This window comes from Gasterosteus aculeatus, chromosome 16, assembly GCF_964276395.1.
Source record: "Gasterosteus aculeatus chromosome 16, fGasAcu3.hap1.1, whole genome shotgun sequence".
NCBI classification, from domain to species: Eukaryota; Metazoa; Chordata; class Actinopteri; order Perciformes; family Gasterosteidae; genus Gasterosteus; species Gasterosteus aculeatus.
In genome coordinates, this window is record NC_135704.1 from 2,264,619 (window position 1) to 2,278,866 (window position 14,248).

Below are 14,248 nucleotides of genomic sequence, written 5' to 3' on the forward strand. Positions count from 1 at the left end.
GTAGACACTGTTAATATCTTACATGTGTGCGGTCACTGATGCTAGCTTTCGCAACCGGTTTAGGGCTCCTTCTAGACAAAGAGGACAATGTGAATTAATGAGATGGTGCGATATCTTGCAAGGAGACCTGGGATGTTTTCAGACGACGACAAATTAATGTCGATCTCCTATCTAATCATCAACCAACCTTTGCTAGGTGCGAGGCTGTATACGCGGCGGGCCTTTGAAGCTCGTAAGTGAAATACAACATGCAAATGTATGAATGATCGATTTGCTGCATTTTTGACGCCTGCCTGTGGAGATTAACTTCAGGTGAACAGGTGGAAACGACATTGAATTTAAGCACAAAAGCCACACAAGTAGGAGTTTTGAAGAATAATTTGAGCAGATGGTATTCTGCACTAGCACAAACTCGTCTGAACTTCACAGTTCCAATCAACTGGAAGTGCAGCCTCCTGATTGTTTTATATTTACAGGACAAAAAGAGTGTTGATTGAATTGAGAATTGATTAAATACTATGCATGCCTGTTTGCTCTCTTGCAGGGAGTTAGATGCAGGTTGAAACTAATTTGTATCCTTGTTTAAATGCTGATTTACGGCCGGATTAAACTATTCTAGTGCCGAATTGGGTGGAAAACATATGTAAATGTTAAGAACTGCATACTAATGAGTGATAATGCTTTACAAATGATGAATTTAGTGGTCACTGATACTTAGCTTAGGCCTCATAGTGTGTAGTTATTATAAAGTGTTAACCAAAATCATTTGAATAGCATTATCTCACTTGCAAGCTTTAATAAACATGTTTTGTAACAACTCCTTGCATGTGACTTTTGCAAATTTTGTCCCGTTAGCTGGAATATAAAAGGCTACGTGCGACTGTCGGGTTTTTATTCACAACTACAAAAGACGAAACATAGTCACTGTCTACTGTGACTGGTGTCACTTCTTCCCTGCTGTCACTTACAATTTCTAAACGTCTTCAAGGCTTTCCTGGTAAGGGGTGAGACCTGCATCATAATCTGTCACTTTCTGCCTCTGTGCTAGGTCAGTAGGTTGATTTATGCTACTTTATGCTTAGAGTTGGGTGTGCTGTAAGCTCCAGTGGTCTGTAACATAAAAGGACTTGAAACACAAGGTGTAATGAAAACAACCAGGAACCCGTTGAACCAAATCAGCATCTGGTTCAGCCAGAAATATGCAAAACTTAAGTTAATGTAAAATATTGTATTTTCATCCCAATGCTCTGAGTGGTTACTTAGTATATATGTCTTTGATGGAATAACAAAGTGGGCCATCTTGGATGGACTACAGCTTGGCTTTTGTGCAGAGTAGTTTACATGTGGAATATGTTGATTGGGTCGATGTCTTTCATTTCTCTAATAGGTTTTGTAGAATTTATAATAATGGTAATGGAGGGAACTCGGCAGGTAATAAATATCCTAATGGTTGGTTCATTGCTTATAATTGAGTTAATAAATTGTGCGCGATGATTCAGATTTTGCTAAATAGGAAATTTGGGGGGAACAAATGAGAGAAAATGAAAAAGAGGAGTAAAATGTCATGCATGGAGGCACAAAGGCAATTTAGAGTTGCTGTCAGTTTTCAAGGACACGTCAGTTTTTGTGGTTTTAATGAAATAAGCGCATAATAGGGTGGTCTTATGAGTCCGGTGGGGGCTGTGAATAATGTAACACTGTAGCAAAGTACTTAGTGCGTAGGACTAAGGTGACTGTAAAATCCACTGCAATCTAATGCTTTATGTCCAACTGTTAGAAGGTAGAAGAGAGTTCCATGTTACAGTCCGTAACAAAAACACTACTGAATGTACTTCCATCATACTTGCCTCATCAGTCAGTATGTGTCACATCTATTGGATGAAAAAGTGAATTACGGTGCTCTAAACCCCACAATTACTTAGGAAATGGATTCCAGAAAATGTGAGATCGAAGCGGAAACCAGCTCTAATTGGCAATCATTTTGTTCTGCTTCCACCCCGGCCAAACAAGATGCACTAGTTGGTTGGTGGTCAGTGATCACTGTTTTTCACTGACAGGGTGTTGTGGGTAATTGAGGGCAGGAGAAGCTGTGGGGAGGAGAAATGCAGAGGGGGAGGTTTAATGCATCTCATCAGAAGCAGCAGATGTGGTTGAAGACTCTAAATCCCTCTCACACCAAGACCAGGAGAGATGCAGTTGCAGGCAAAAGCTTTCACAAACTCTCCTGGATAGCTATTTTATTGTAGATAATATCACACTCAGCAACTTTGTGGTCACTCCGATTGCTGTAGCCAAAATCTTCTGCAGCCGATTTGACAGAGGAAGCCCTTAAATGCAAACGGCTGCTGTACTGCTAACCAACCAAACATAATCCTTTTCTTAGGGTCACAACAGCCTCAGTTCTGTCAGAACATGGGACTTTTTCTTCATTGAAAGAAGAGTTGGATTAACAGAATGGATAACCCAAACATGGGCTCCAGGCAACCTTTGTACATAACATGGAGGCCAGTTCTCCAAGCCACTTGTGTAACTGCTGAAACGTGAGCTGCAAGTGTGAAACCGCGTCACCACCAGCCGCCTTGACTTCCGAGCTCTTGAATGCAAATGTCCGCCTGTGTTCCTTATGTACCAAACTCTCGGCCCCAGCAGAAAGTACTGCATGTGTTTTGTACAGGTCAGAATGCATGACTGAAATGATTGGTTGAAGCTTGGCTGAGCAATCATACATAAGTACTCCAGCACTTATACAAAGCATTGTATGTGTGGCTCATGCAAAGCTCTTCAAAGCAAATCCTTCACCGTGCAGGGGAAGAATGTTAGTAGGTATTTTGAGCATCGCCACTGTGCTACAGTTGTATGCAATATGCGACAGATAGGATAGACCTGCTTTGTTGAACCTCTCAGTGATTTTGCATTCATTCTTACCTCTGAAGAAAAATCCAGCATTTTAAATTACATTTTGGTGTCAACAAACTAAGGCGGCAAACATCATGACTGTTAAACTTAAGCATTGTGAAAAAAGGGTAATTTCTCCTCATAGCTGTGTAAGCTGGGAAAGTCTTTCTATTCACTGTTCCACCCTTACCTCCCTTTCTATAGGATCTAGGTGGTGGGAGTCCTCCTCAGAGGAACTGGAAAGGGATTGCCATCGCTCTGCTGGTCATCTTGGTGGTCTGCTCTCTAATCACCATGTCGGTCATCCTCCTCACTCCAGGTAACAGCCGGGATTGTGCCCTACTGTCTAAGAGGTCCTGGTTTTACATGGGACGGACGCAACATTGACTCATCGTTACCCTATTAGAAACAAGTGGTATTACAAGCCAGGCTGGACCAGGGCTAGCTGGTTAGCATGCTCATTCCAGTAGATATCTCTACAACACACTAGACATCTTTGATATAACGTCAAACACTGTAACCTATTCACATTCTGTTGATACGGTTCTGGTCGTGACCAAAATAATCAATACAGATATACGTTTTTTATTTTGACCCAAAAGTCTAAACACGTTTCAAATTACTTTTAGATGTGGATGGATGAACAAAATATATCCTTCACCGGTGAAGAGTGTCGGTACAGTTTAGTCCTCCAAAAGGATGCAGACGACAATCAGCAGATGACAGTTTAGGTCAACAAAGTAGAGGATTTTTCTCCACCGCATCCCGACATCCGTCTGGTTTTATACCAACAATGAATCAAATTATCATGTGTTGAGGAACACAAAGAGAATCCCCATCTGACATACAAACGTTTTTGCTTCCTTCAGCTCGTTGTATAGACTGTCAGTTGTACTCTTCGGTTCAATTGCAGCACCGCAATCCAAACTATTTCCTGCTGTTTTAAGTGATTGATTATCCCACTCTACCTGAGCTTTACCAACAGACACAAAAGGAGAGCAAACTTTGGACCTACATGTTTGGTTATTCAAAACACAACTCCAAATGAATACTAATGTTGCTCAGTGTTTGCAGGACGTGTCGTTTTTAAACCGGTTAAAAGCAATAATGTGTCAAACGTAAGTGACACCGCATCTTGCAATACATTTAAATGTTTTAAATGTTTCACCTGCAGTGCCCACTGTCAGACATTATGAAAAAACTAAATGTGGTCACAGTCACAACCATTGGTTTGCGGAAAACAGTTTTGAAGCCCCAAATTTGGAATTTTGACTGTTGCCATCTTGATTTTAAGCCATTGCCATCATGGTTTTTGAACCAAAAGTAACAAGACAGGATGAAGCTCAGTACAATCAGACTGCAACATCCAGTTGTGAAAAAAAGTGTCTTTAAAGTGCATTCTTTCAAATTGCCATCTGGAGGGGACTCCTCTGGCATAGTAGGTATAGTATTGGTAATAGTACGTTAACATTGTCAACATGAGTTAATGGTCTGAATGGTTTTAAGTCTTCTTCATTGCAGGGCATTTAGTTTAGTAATTTATGGCTGCCTTTAGAGTAAAGTAGACCATAAATATGGCATTGCTACCTCACTCTGTAGTCCAACTACGGTAACTTCTGTTGACTTGTTGTAAAAAGCGAAAATGACAACTAGCAAAATAGGATATTTGAGGACCAGGTCCTTATACGGAATCCAGGTTTATGGCCTGCTTGATCGAATTTACCCCCACTACTCAAAACTGAGTTGGGGTATGTGAGATCCCATCAGTCCTTGGACCTCTCTATATCACACAGTGGTGTAATCCTTTCCATCTTTTCAATACTTTTATAAACTGTATCCCTGCCTCCATAATAATGAAAGAAAAGGCCCAATGTTTCACAGATGAAAAAGCATCACAATCCACTGCCCATGCAGCACACTCTCCCCATGTGTATTCCACGGTTGGTTAGACTTTCATTGCCTCCATAAACAAACATGTGTGTGGAATCATCAAGTGAGGCCGATGTGGCTGACATTCAAAATGACATGGCCCTGCAATTCTGCTCACAATCAGCAGCTGTACTATTCAGGAGGAGCTGTCATTTGGCACATTCTCTTCTTGTTGAAGGAGTAACATTTCATAATTAAAAATGAAAAGAAAAACATAAAGACTAATTTAAAAACTAATTTTTAGCACAGTAATTGCGTTCTAATGGACATGTGAAATGCCATTCTGTGAAAAGAATATTGTTACGGATGCACCTTTTTCATTTCCAGTAATGTTTTGGGTGTCTACGTAGCTTTACGCAAATCTGACACTGAACACCTCAACGGTATTTTATGAGGGGTCGTTTAGGACTTAACCAATTGGATATGAGAAAAGTTTAGATCCGTATACATAAGTGCTTCACATGCGTAATCTCACTAGTTCATGTAAGAGCATTTCTCTATATATGTATGCGTGTGTTTCTCATATGTATGTGTTTCAGATGAGTATGTATAATATTTTATATATGCGCATGAACAGGTTTACAGAGTATTTATGTACGTGTCTCAGTATTGTGCACGAGAGTGTTTCATTAGTACGTGAGAGTGTCACAATAGTTAAGTCCTAAACAGCCCCTCATAGTATTTGCAAAACATTTTAAACAATTTATTAAGCATTTGATTGGTCTTTTTTTATACTGCTATTTTTATCCTTTTAACCAAAATCTTAAATCCCCATCACTCACATTTTGGGCCTTATGGGATACTTATTTAAGTTATAAGTCCCATGCAAGTCCACTGTTTATGTTCCTTTTTGCTCAGCTCTGTTCTCCACCAACATATGAGACAAATCCCCAGAAATTTGCAAGACGTTTAAAGCAAGATGTTAGCTAGTTGATTACTTTGTAAGTGTCGCGTACAGTGGGTTCGCAAAAGCTTATTCAATTAAAAACGCTGTGTGAGAAAAACTGAACTGTAAAGATGCAAGTCAAACCAAAAGAAAAAGCTGAAAAAGTTGGTGCAGCATACAAGCTATTTCTCTGTGGGTTCGTCAGTCTAAGGGACCCGTGTCATGACATTTGATTCATTGTTGCTATAAAACATATTGATTAATGGAGCTTTATGTGCCAAGCTGGTGAGCAAGCCTACAAGGGGAAATTACCCGAATGCTGATGAACGGAGAACACTAAAACAGTTCAGTGATTTCTTGTAATGAAGATGCATGAGTTAACAAGCAAAGGTCAAAGGTCTGAACAGAGGTGGTTGGTGATCGACAGGTAAACAGAAAAAAGGAAATTGATACAGGTTCAGGTTCCAGGTCCTTTTTAATGACGGTCTGACTTTTCAGGTTTAAAATGGTTTGCAGTGTGATCTCATTCACTTCATTAAAACGAAACCATTTATACCACAAATGTGGTATACATATCTTAGACAAAATGCAGGCCTTAACAATGAATGGCTTGTTTTTGCAGCTGACAGCCAAGCTGGAAGCAACACCAAACTGTCTGTCGAGGATCTTTTCAAACCTGACTTCACGGTCCATGACCCGGAGGCCAAATGGATCAATGGTAAGTAATCAATGATATTCACTCCGGCTAGAATCCAGGGTGTCCCTGTTGATACCTTCAGCCATGGATGAAAACAAGTGGGAACTGAAACACACAATATATTTTTGTATTTAGTCTCTGGCATGGTGGAGATTTGATATGAAGACATTTGGATTTGGTTCCAATGAGGCTTCATTGTTTTCTCAAGGCAGATGAAGCTGCCATCGGCATGTGCCATGGAACGACACATGTGGCACAGGCGTTATTACGGTGGAGTTATGTAACGGCTTGAGTGACCTGATAAACTGACTACACCACCCGTCCCCGCCTTCACATTGCTTTCTATACAAAACACACCTTGACCATAATTGATGCAAACACCATCTCGGTGAGTTCTGAGTACTCTGTGCAAAAGCAAACAACAGCACAGAGGGATGCCATGTTTGCAATCGAGGCATGCTACAACAGCAAGCCGACAGTTCATTCTAAACAAGGCTGGCATGTTTCATCCGGGCCTCACGCTGCTTGCTGCTTTGCAAATGCAGACGTTGGGATTCATTTCCCCTCGCCTTATTTACATTCTATTGATTCCCTTATTTGCCAGATGGGGATCATATGTTAAGCCTGGAAGCCTTTGGTCTGGAAATAAACTGCATCAAGTGAAGTGCAAGAGAATCTGATAGTAGTTGGCTGAGGGGGAGGAAGAAGATAACGACACCTCCGAGGGAAAAGGCTGGACAGGACTGTGGCGTTGGCATCGCTCTCTGTCTGGCTCTTTTCCTCAGGATTAGTGTGTTTGTTTAGGCTTTCCTCTCCGTTGCTCATCGACTGCGTGCCTCTCGTTCCGTGCCCGCAGGTTCAAGGGCAAAAGGCGTGGCCTTTCCGTCTATCAATATTTCATTCCTGGGAGACATTTCCACTATCTTTGGCGGCATCATCTCATTCCCCGAGCGGACCTCAGGCTGGAAAGAGGGAGCGCCGATGTTGTGCGATGAGACGGCCAGAAAAGTCAGCTTTATAGGGGGGTTTGTGGATGGATGGGGCAAAATACACCACAGACAAATGGGAGAAGATAACAGACAGATGGGCCAGGGAAGAAAGATTGATCACAAGGATTTGGAACAGAAATGGAGCAAAAATGAGATTTCTTTTTCCTAAGTAAAAGTCGGAGGTTAGGGCTTGAATGTTGAAACCATTTGTGTCTGCAGTAGATTCTCTGAACAGTTATGCTGCGTGATCTAATGAGTATTCAAATGCAAATAATGTGAGTTTCATTAAGTGAGGTAAACAAAAACATTAATTAATTAATTAAGTAATTCTGAGAAAAACAGACGAGCAGCAACCTCATACTTATTGGCAATTGAATCTAGCTCCTAAGATCAAGTTCTTTTATTTTTTCCTTAGTCCATAACAAATGAACGGATCACAGGGTGTATAAATATCTGAGGTCCAATTCATACGTTAAATTAGAACGTTTCAGATGGATGGGTCTCCACAATCATTATAAAAATTGACACTATACATTGACAATACATTTTCTGTTCAGTGCACTGTGATCCATCATGTACATCTTAATCTCTTAGGAAATTACATCACTTTGTCACAAGTCATTGTGCCTCACCTCTTAAACTAGATGATGATGATGACGACTATAACCCCCAAATTACCTGTAGTTTGGACTGGTTAATTAGCATCTGCTGACTGGACCATTAAATCATTCGCACCACGGATGCTGTTAAGTTATGATTTGGGACGAGAGCTGACATTTCTGCAGCGTTGCATGAAATGAATTCTCCTTCCGATGTGGATGTGTCTGTTATCGATGAAGATCTAACATCTGGTTAATGTCGGTAACATGTGCAAGAAATGCAATACAGGGTTTTCTTCAGCTGTTGTGAGTGCAAATCTGTGTGTGTGTGTGTGTGTGTGTGTGTGTGTGTGTGTGTGTGTGTGTGTGTATGTGTGCATGTGTGTTTTTCACACCAGTGCACGTGATTGAGAAAGTGACATTTAGCTGCTGCTGCACGTTTCCATCAGTATTGTTGTCGTCTCCCCACGCAGGCTGGGCCCCCTCAGCCTGTCATCAACAGTCGGCTGGGAGAAGGGCATCACATTGTGTCCACATTGGCCGAGGCAGCAGCAAATAACACACCAGTTGGCACACTTAAGCCCAGAGACAGAAATTGTTCACTCAATAGACAGTTGGTTATTTTTCCTTCTAAGACATTAATTTCAAACACAATATATCCAGTGAAAAATACTTCAATAGCCGATGAACTTAGTTGAGTGTTGTCACTCCCAATAGAGAAGAAAAACACCCTTTTTTGTCTGTAGGAGATGTATTGCAACTATAAATATAAATGTATCCTTCCATGTGGTGCCCCGGCCCCCCAAGTAGCACCCCCACCTCCACAGAAGATCTTTAAGGTTTCATTTTCTATAGAGCGCCAGATCACAAGTGATTCAAGGTTCCCTTTCCTATCCTGTGCCTTGTTCTCTTATTAAAACAAACAAAATATCTTCCATATATATCTTATACCCTTAAGGCATATATTATCCGACTCGATATGGTTGCGCGTTTACAGCTCTCCATGGAGCTCAGCCCCGATGGACACACACAAAGCCAAACGTGCGCGCGCACACACTCGCACTTTTTGGACACACTTTCTCATTAAATGAGAAAGTGTGTCCAAACCTTTGACTGGTACTTTATATCACACAGAAATATATGGAATTCTATGGTGAGCTCATTTTAGTATTTTGAGGGCATTTTGACCCTTGTACCTACCTGAGCAGGTCTGCAGCAGAACAGGAAATGAGAATTTTGCTCCCTGAAGCTCACCTGTATTGCTATTAGAGACAAAGAATTTGACATCGTCACATTCTTTGCCACAGATGTTCCACTCAGATGAGCCACCTTGGAACTGACACATCCCATTACTTTCACTGTGGGCAGTATCTGGATAGTCATTGTTTCCCATCCACTCCTTTTATTCTGAATCAAGAATGTGGCATGTGGTGTGAATCTCTCGGCCAGACTGCCAATGAACTGGCTGTGACCCAAGCTGCAGTTTGGCGCCGTGTGGATGCGCTCACTCACTCCAACTGAAGCTGTACGCTTGAAGGTATCTCAGGGGTGTCCGAACGGACAGCTTGCACATGGAGGTACAAAGCAAACTAATCTCTTTCTGTCAGTGTGTTTCTTGAGGAGAACATGGCTGCTGTGTTGCCGGGGATTGAAGTCGTTGGTGGAGTCGGTGCAGTATAAGAAAAACTACTACTTAAACTATTGCCTTTCCAACCAGCAATGCCCCCAGAAAAGCCACTGTTCTGGTTTTCTTAATACATTTAAAATTACCTAGTAAATTCCATGAGCTAAAAGTTCCCCTTTCTTTTGTAAGTGCCTAGCTGGACCTACCACACCTCTGTGGTAGTAAAGCGTGTCTTTGATTTGCTGCTTGGAGACCATTTTGAAGATCATATTCATCTGTTTTGCACTAGAAAAACTTGAAAACAAGGCGTGCATAGGATACAACACTTTTGGAGTTCCGTATTGCCATTAAATTGTTTCTGGGGGGGCTCCACATCATTAACGCAGTCTGTGCCCCCACCTGGTAACGTGCTGTGAATGTTAGGAGGCCATTAGCATTAGACATATTTCTTGAGGAACATGTGGTGACAGATGGTGGTCAGGTTTCAAACAGACTGGTTTTCTTCACCGGATGACCCGTCACTCCGCCGTTGAGCTTGGTTAGCGTTCAACCCACCTGGATTTTTTTTCATTTACCCAATTAGAGTCATGATGTCAATTAATCTATATTCCCCTGCCAGTCAGCATGTTGGCAGTGGATCGAAAACATCAGACATCATCTTGTCAGCTGCTAACAATGTGCAGAGTGGTTTGCTGCATATGGACGGTTAGAAAAGGAGTCTTTAAAACTAATTGCATTCTTTTTTAGACTATCTTTTCCACTTCCATGCCTTCGCACCATCATTCTCAGGGGTTAATTAGGAATCACATGCTCTGCTCCCTCCCATTAATTAACATTAGAGACTTCACAAGCTGTGCTGGGAACTGCCGCTAAAGCATCAGTGCTGGGAAGACTTGCTAAATTCTTCTTTTGCTGCCATCCAAATGTGTGTTGCACATCCACAGGACCGTTAGGGCGGGAAGGTTGTTAATGGGTGCATGCTACTGCTCGACAGCTGCAGAGCTGAAAGCAGTCAGACAGCTGTGAGACAGATGAACGCGTAAATGTAACTCCTGTTTGTCCTCTCATGGACAAAATATTGTGGGAGGGGGGGAAAAGCATCCTCATTTGTCAACAGGTCAATAGGCCTTCCATATCTCAAACTTTTTCCATCTTCCATCATTAAGCTGCTGTTAGCGCATCCTGTTTGTGATGCTCCTGACATGTCCATTAGCATCTTTCCGAACTGTGAGGGGCACTGATTAGAAGGGAGAGTTTGTTCCTTTTATGCCTTCTGTCGCTCATCATGTCGAATTTTCAAAAGAAACTGTGCTTGTGCTCCATCTGAGTGGGCAAAACCTCCACTATGTCATGAGGCGGGGTGGCAGGAAGCAGGACTCCCTTGGAGAGTTTAACCAAAACTACCGAGGAGAAAAAACGCAGACACGGACCAGGACCAGGGACTCACAGGCACGGGAACCACACGCACACCCTCCCCAGGGACAAGTTCCAGACGGCCCTAAGACCCCAAAAAAGGGCGGGCGGGACAGGCAGAGAGCAGACAAAGGGGCAGGAGGGAGAGGGCCAGGGGATGAGGGTCGGGCAGCCCAGGGAACTCTGGGGAGCCGGGCACGAGGCGCGCTAGCGGCAGGCCGCGGGGAGCCGGAACAGGAACCGGAGTTGGGGTCAGGGAGCCGGAACTGGAGACGGGGGCGGGAGTCGTGGAGCCAAGGGCCTGAGTCATGGAGCTGCGACAGGAACCGGACTTGGGGTTAGGGGTCAGGGAGCTGGGACTGGAGTCGGGGGTGCGAGTTGTGGAGCCAAGTCAGGCTAACCCAGGGACACATGAGTGAAACTACAATATAAAACAGGAAATAAACCCTGTATATATATATATATATATATATATATATATATATATATATATACTGTTCACAAGGTTCATTTGATTATTTAGTGGATGATAGTCAGTCCACAAGAGCAGCATTTCATGTTCAATGGATGTTTTCCATTATTAGCACGACTGTATTATTTCCAATAAGCCCACAAACCAAGACAATCTCATACCAACAGTGATGCAGACTTAAACCTGTTTGAATCTGCATGCAAAATCTTTGTTAACACAGAAACAACGTCAATGTAAACTCATTGACATGGCACATAAATGGAACACTCCAAGATAGTGACGTATTGTCAGAAGTGAAGCCTACTTATTGTTGGAGGATGGGCCACACCAGCAAAGCTGTTTCAACCAGTTTTAACTAGCAAATAGATGGTTAGTCCGACCATATCTACTGATGTCAAGACAGGAAGTCCGTGGTGAAGTAGGGAATCCCACTTCTTGTTTATTTAATTGACCGCCTTGTGACATTGACTGGCGACTTTGCGACTGGAACAGAAAAGTTACGAATTTCGTAAATATTTCTAGGATACCATGGTACCATAGCAAGGTGCAAGAGAGGACACTTTATATAAAGGTAATGTCTTTAATGCATTTTAAAAACATCCGTAAGGCATTTCTTTTTCTCTTTTCATAATAATGGAATACAATAATAGGTGGTGGACATAGTGTATTATAAACTCAAGCATCCATAATGCCCTGATCCAAAAAGAAGAATGTGGGTTACACAGCTCATCACAGCAACAATAACCTAACTGCTGTAACAATCAGATTCTATACCCTGACGTTTTCTGAAATGGAATCATGTCTTATATCCCTGTGTATTAGATAATAGTTACTTCCAACTGGGTATCGTGTGGGGGGGCACTCCACAGGGAGGGGATATGATGAAAGGAAGGAAGATTTCCAGGGAAGTTATTTTCAGTTCTTTTGAACAACGGCAGTCCATTATTTTAGTAAGTGACAAGCACTAACAAGCTGCCAGATAGTGGGATCTATCCTATTAAATACCGCAGGATGGGGAATGAGGTCAGTAATGGACACAGCTGTTAAAGTGCATCTTATAAGCCTCATCATGTATATCGTAGGATTTTAACGAACCAAAAACAGAGAAGAAATTCCAAAACAGAACAATCCGGACGGAACCTTCAGATAGGCACAGTTTCACAATGTACGCCCCTTATGCTGGGACCTGATTTGGTTAAATAATGGCACAATGACATGACAGTTGCGTAATTGCACTGCTGCCATCGAAATAAAAAGCAGACTAATGACACATTTAACTGGCTCATTGACACGAGTGCACGTCTGGCCGTTTCAGTTTGCACTGAGGATCTCTCCATCACCTGACTCTGTCCCTGCTTTTGTTCCTGAGGTTCTTCATGTTTCCCTTGAAGTCAGTGACAGGAAATGTCGTGCAGCCTGCGTGGCTTCACGTGCATCGTACTGGATAGAGATTTCCGATGTATGCAAATGGTAAAAGGACGTTACAGTAAACTGCACAGGCTGTATTGAAATAAATTAAGACAGGTAAATTATTAGGTAGCGTAGGTGACAGTATCAATGTAATGAGTGTAATAATTTAATCAAAAACGTATTAACAACGTTTGCCTCACCCTACCTACATAATACCACTAACTAAGTTAACAAATCTATGTAGTTAGTGAGTCCTGGAGACACAGTTTAAATGGTAAATGAACAGTTCTGACCACTCAAAGCAAACGTTTTTGTTTTGCAGCCAAAAATTAGAGTTTCATAATAATTTATTCGCAGTTTATATATTTTGACTTACAAACTTCATATTTGATTGATTTTTATTGATTTAAAGACATTTGCTTAAAACGTTTTTTTCTCCATAATAAAGACACACATATACATTACATTACATGTCATTTAGCTGACGCTTTTATACAAAGCGACTTACAATAAGTGCATTCAACCATAAGGATACAAACTCAGAGGAGCAACAACAACAAGAAAGACAAGAAAGTGCAACTTCATTAAATAAGCCAATTTAGAACTTGCTAGAGATAAGAGCCGTTATAAGTACAATTTAAGTGCTACAATTTGTTAGTCTTTTAGTGGAGGTAGAGTCTGAAGAGGTGTGTCTTTAGTCTGAAGATGTGAAGGCTCTCTGCGGTCCTGATGTCTTCAGAGAGCTCGTTCCACCATTTAGGAGCAGGACAGCAAAGAGTGGTGATCTAGTCGAGTGTTTTGCTCTCAGTGAGGAGGAACAAGCAGTAAGCAGATGAATGAATGCTTACGAATGAACGGTTATGAACGGTTACGTACTTGATCTGCGTTTCTTGGCCATGATCGTAACGTCTCGTGAACGGCCAAATGATACGTCACTATTTAAATATCGCCGCCGCAAGGAATTGTGGGACGGAATTAGCTCCTTTCCTTTTGTAAAGGAAGGTCCAGTGGTTCCTATGTTAAAGGAGCTAAGTGGGGAAGCATTGAAGCTCCTTTCCTTAGCATTTAGAGAATTTGAACATGGCAGCCACTTCCACTACTGCTGGGTCATTTCACTCAGTTAGGAACCGTCCTAAGTAAATTTGACAATTCAAATTGAGCCATTCAATATAACATGGGGGATCCTTAGGTCAGACAACACAGGTAAATTCTGTGCTCCTTTCAAGCCAGATTAAGTATTTATTGACAAGAAGTGACCTTTACTGGCCACAGTAATTACGATGCATACAGGGAGAGACAAAGGCTGCGTAGGGACGGGATTGGATTGGATTGAT

The 14,248-nt window shown here is 41.9% G+C and overlaps 1 protein-coding gene across 2 annotated transcripts in view; it reads left to right on the forward strand.

The window, feature by feature from the left end:
- dpp10 (dipeptidyl peptidase like 10) overlaps positions 1-14,248 on the forward strand; it is a 148,282-nt gene that overhangs the window by 86,157 nt on the left and 47,877 nt on the right. For both annotated transcript variants that reach the window (XM_040201505.2, XM_040201506.2), the window contains exons 2-3: positions 3,100-3,214; positions 6,333-6,428. In XM_040201505.2, coding sequence (XP_040057439.1) covers positions 3,100-3,214; positions 6,333-6,428 — 211 coding nt within the window. The remainder of the gene's footprint in view (positions 1-3,099; positions 3,215-6,332; positions 6,429-14,248) is intronic.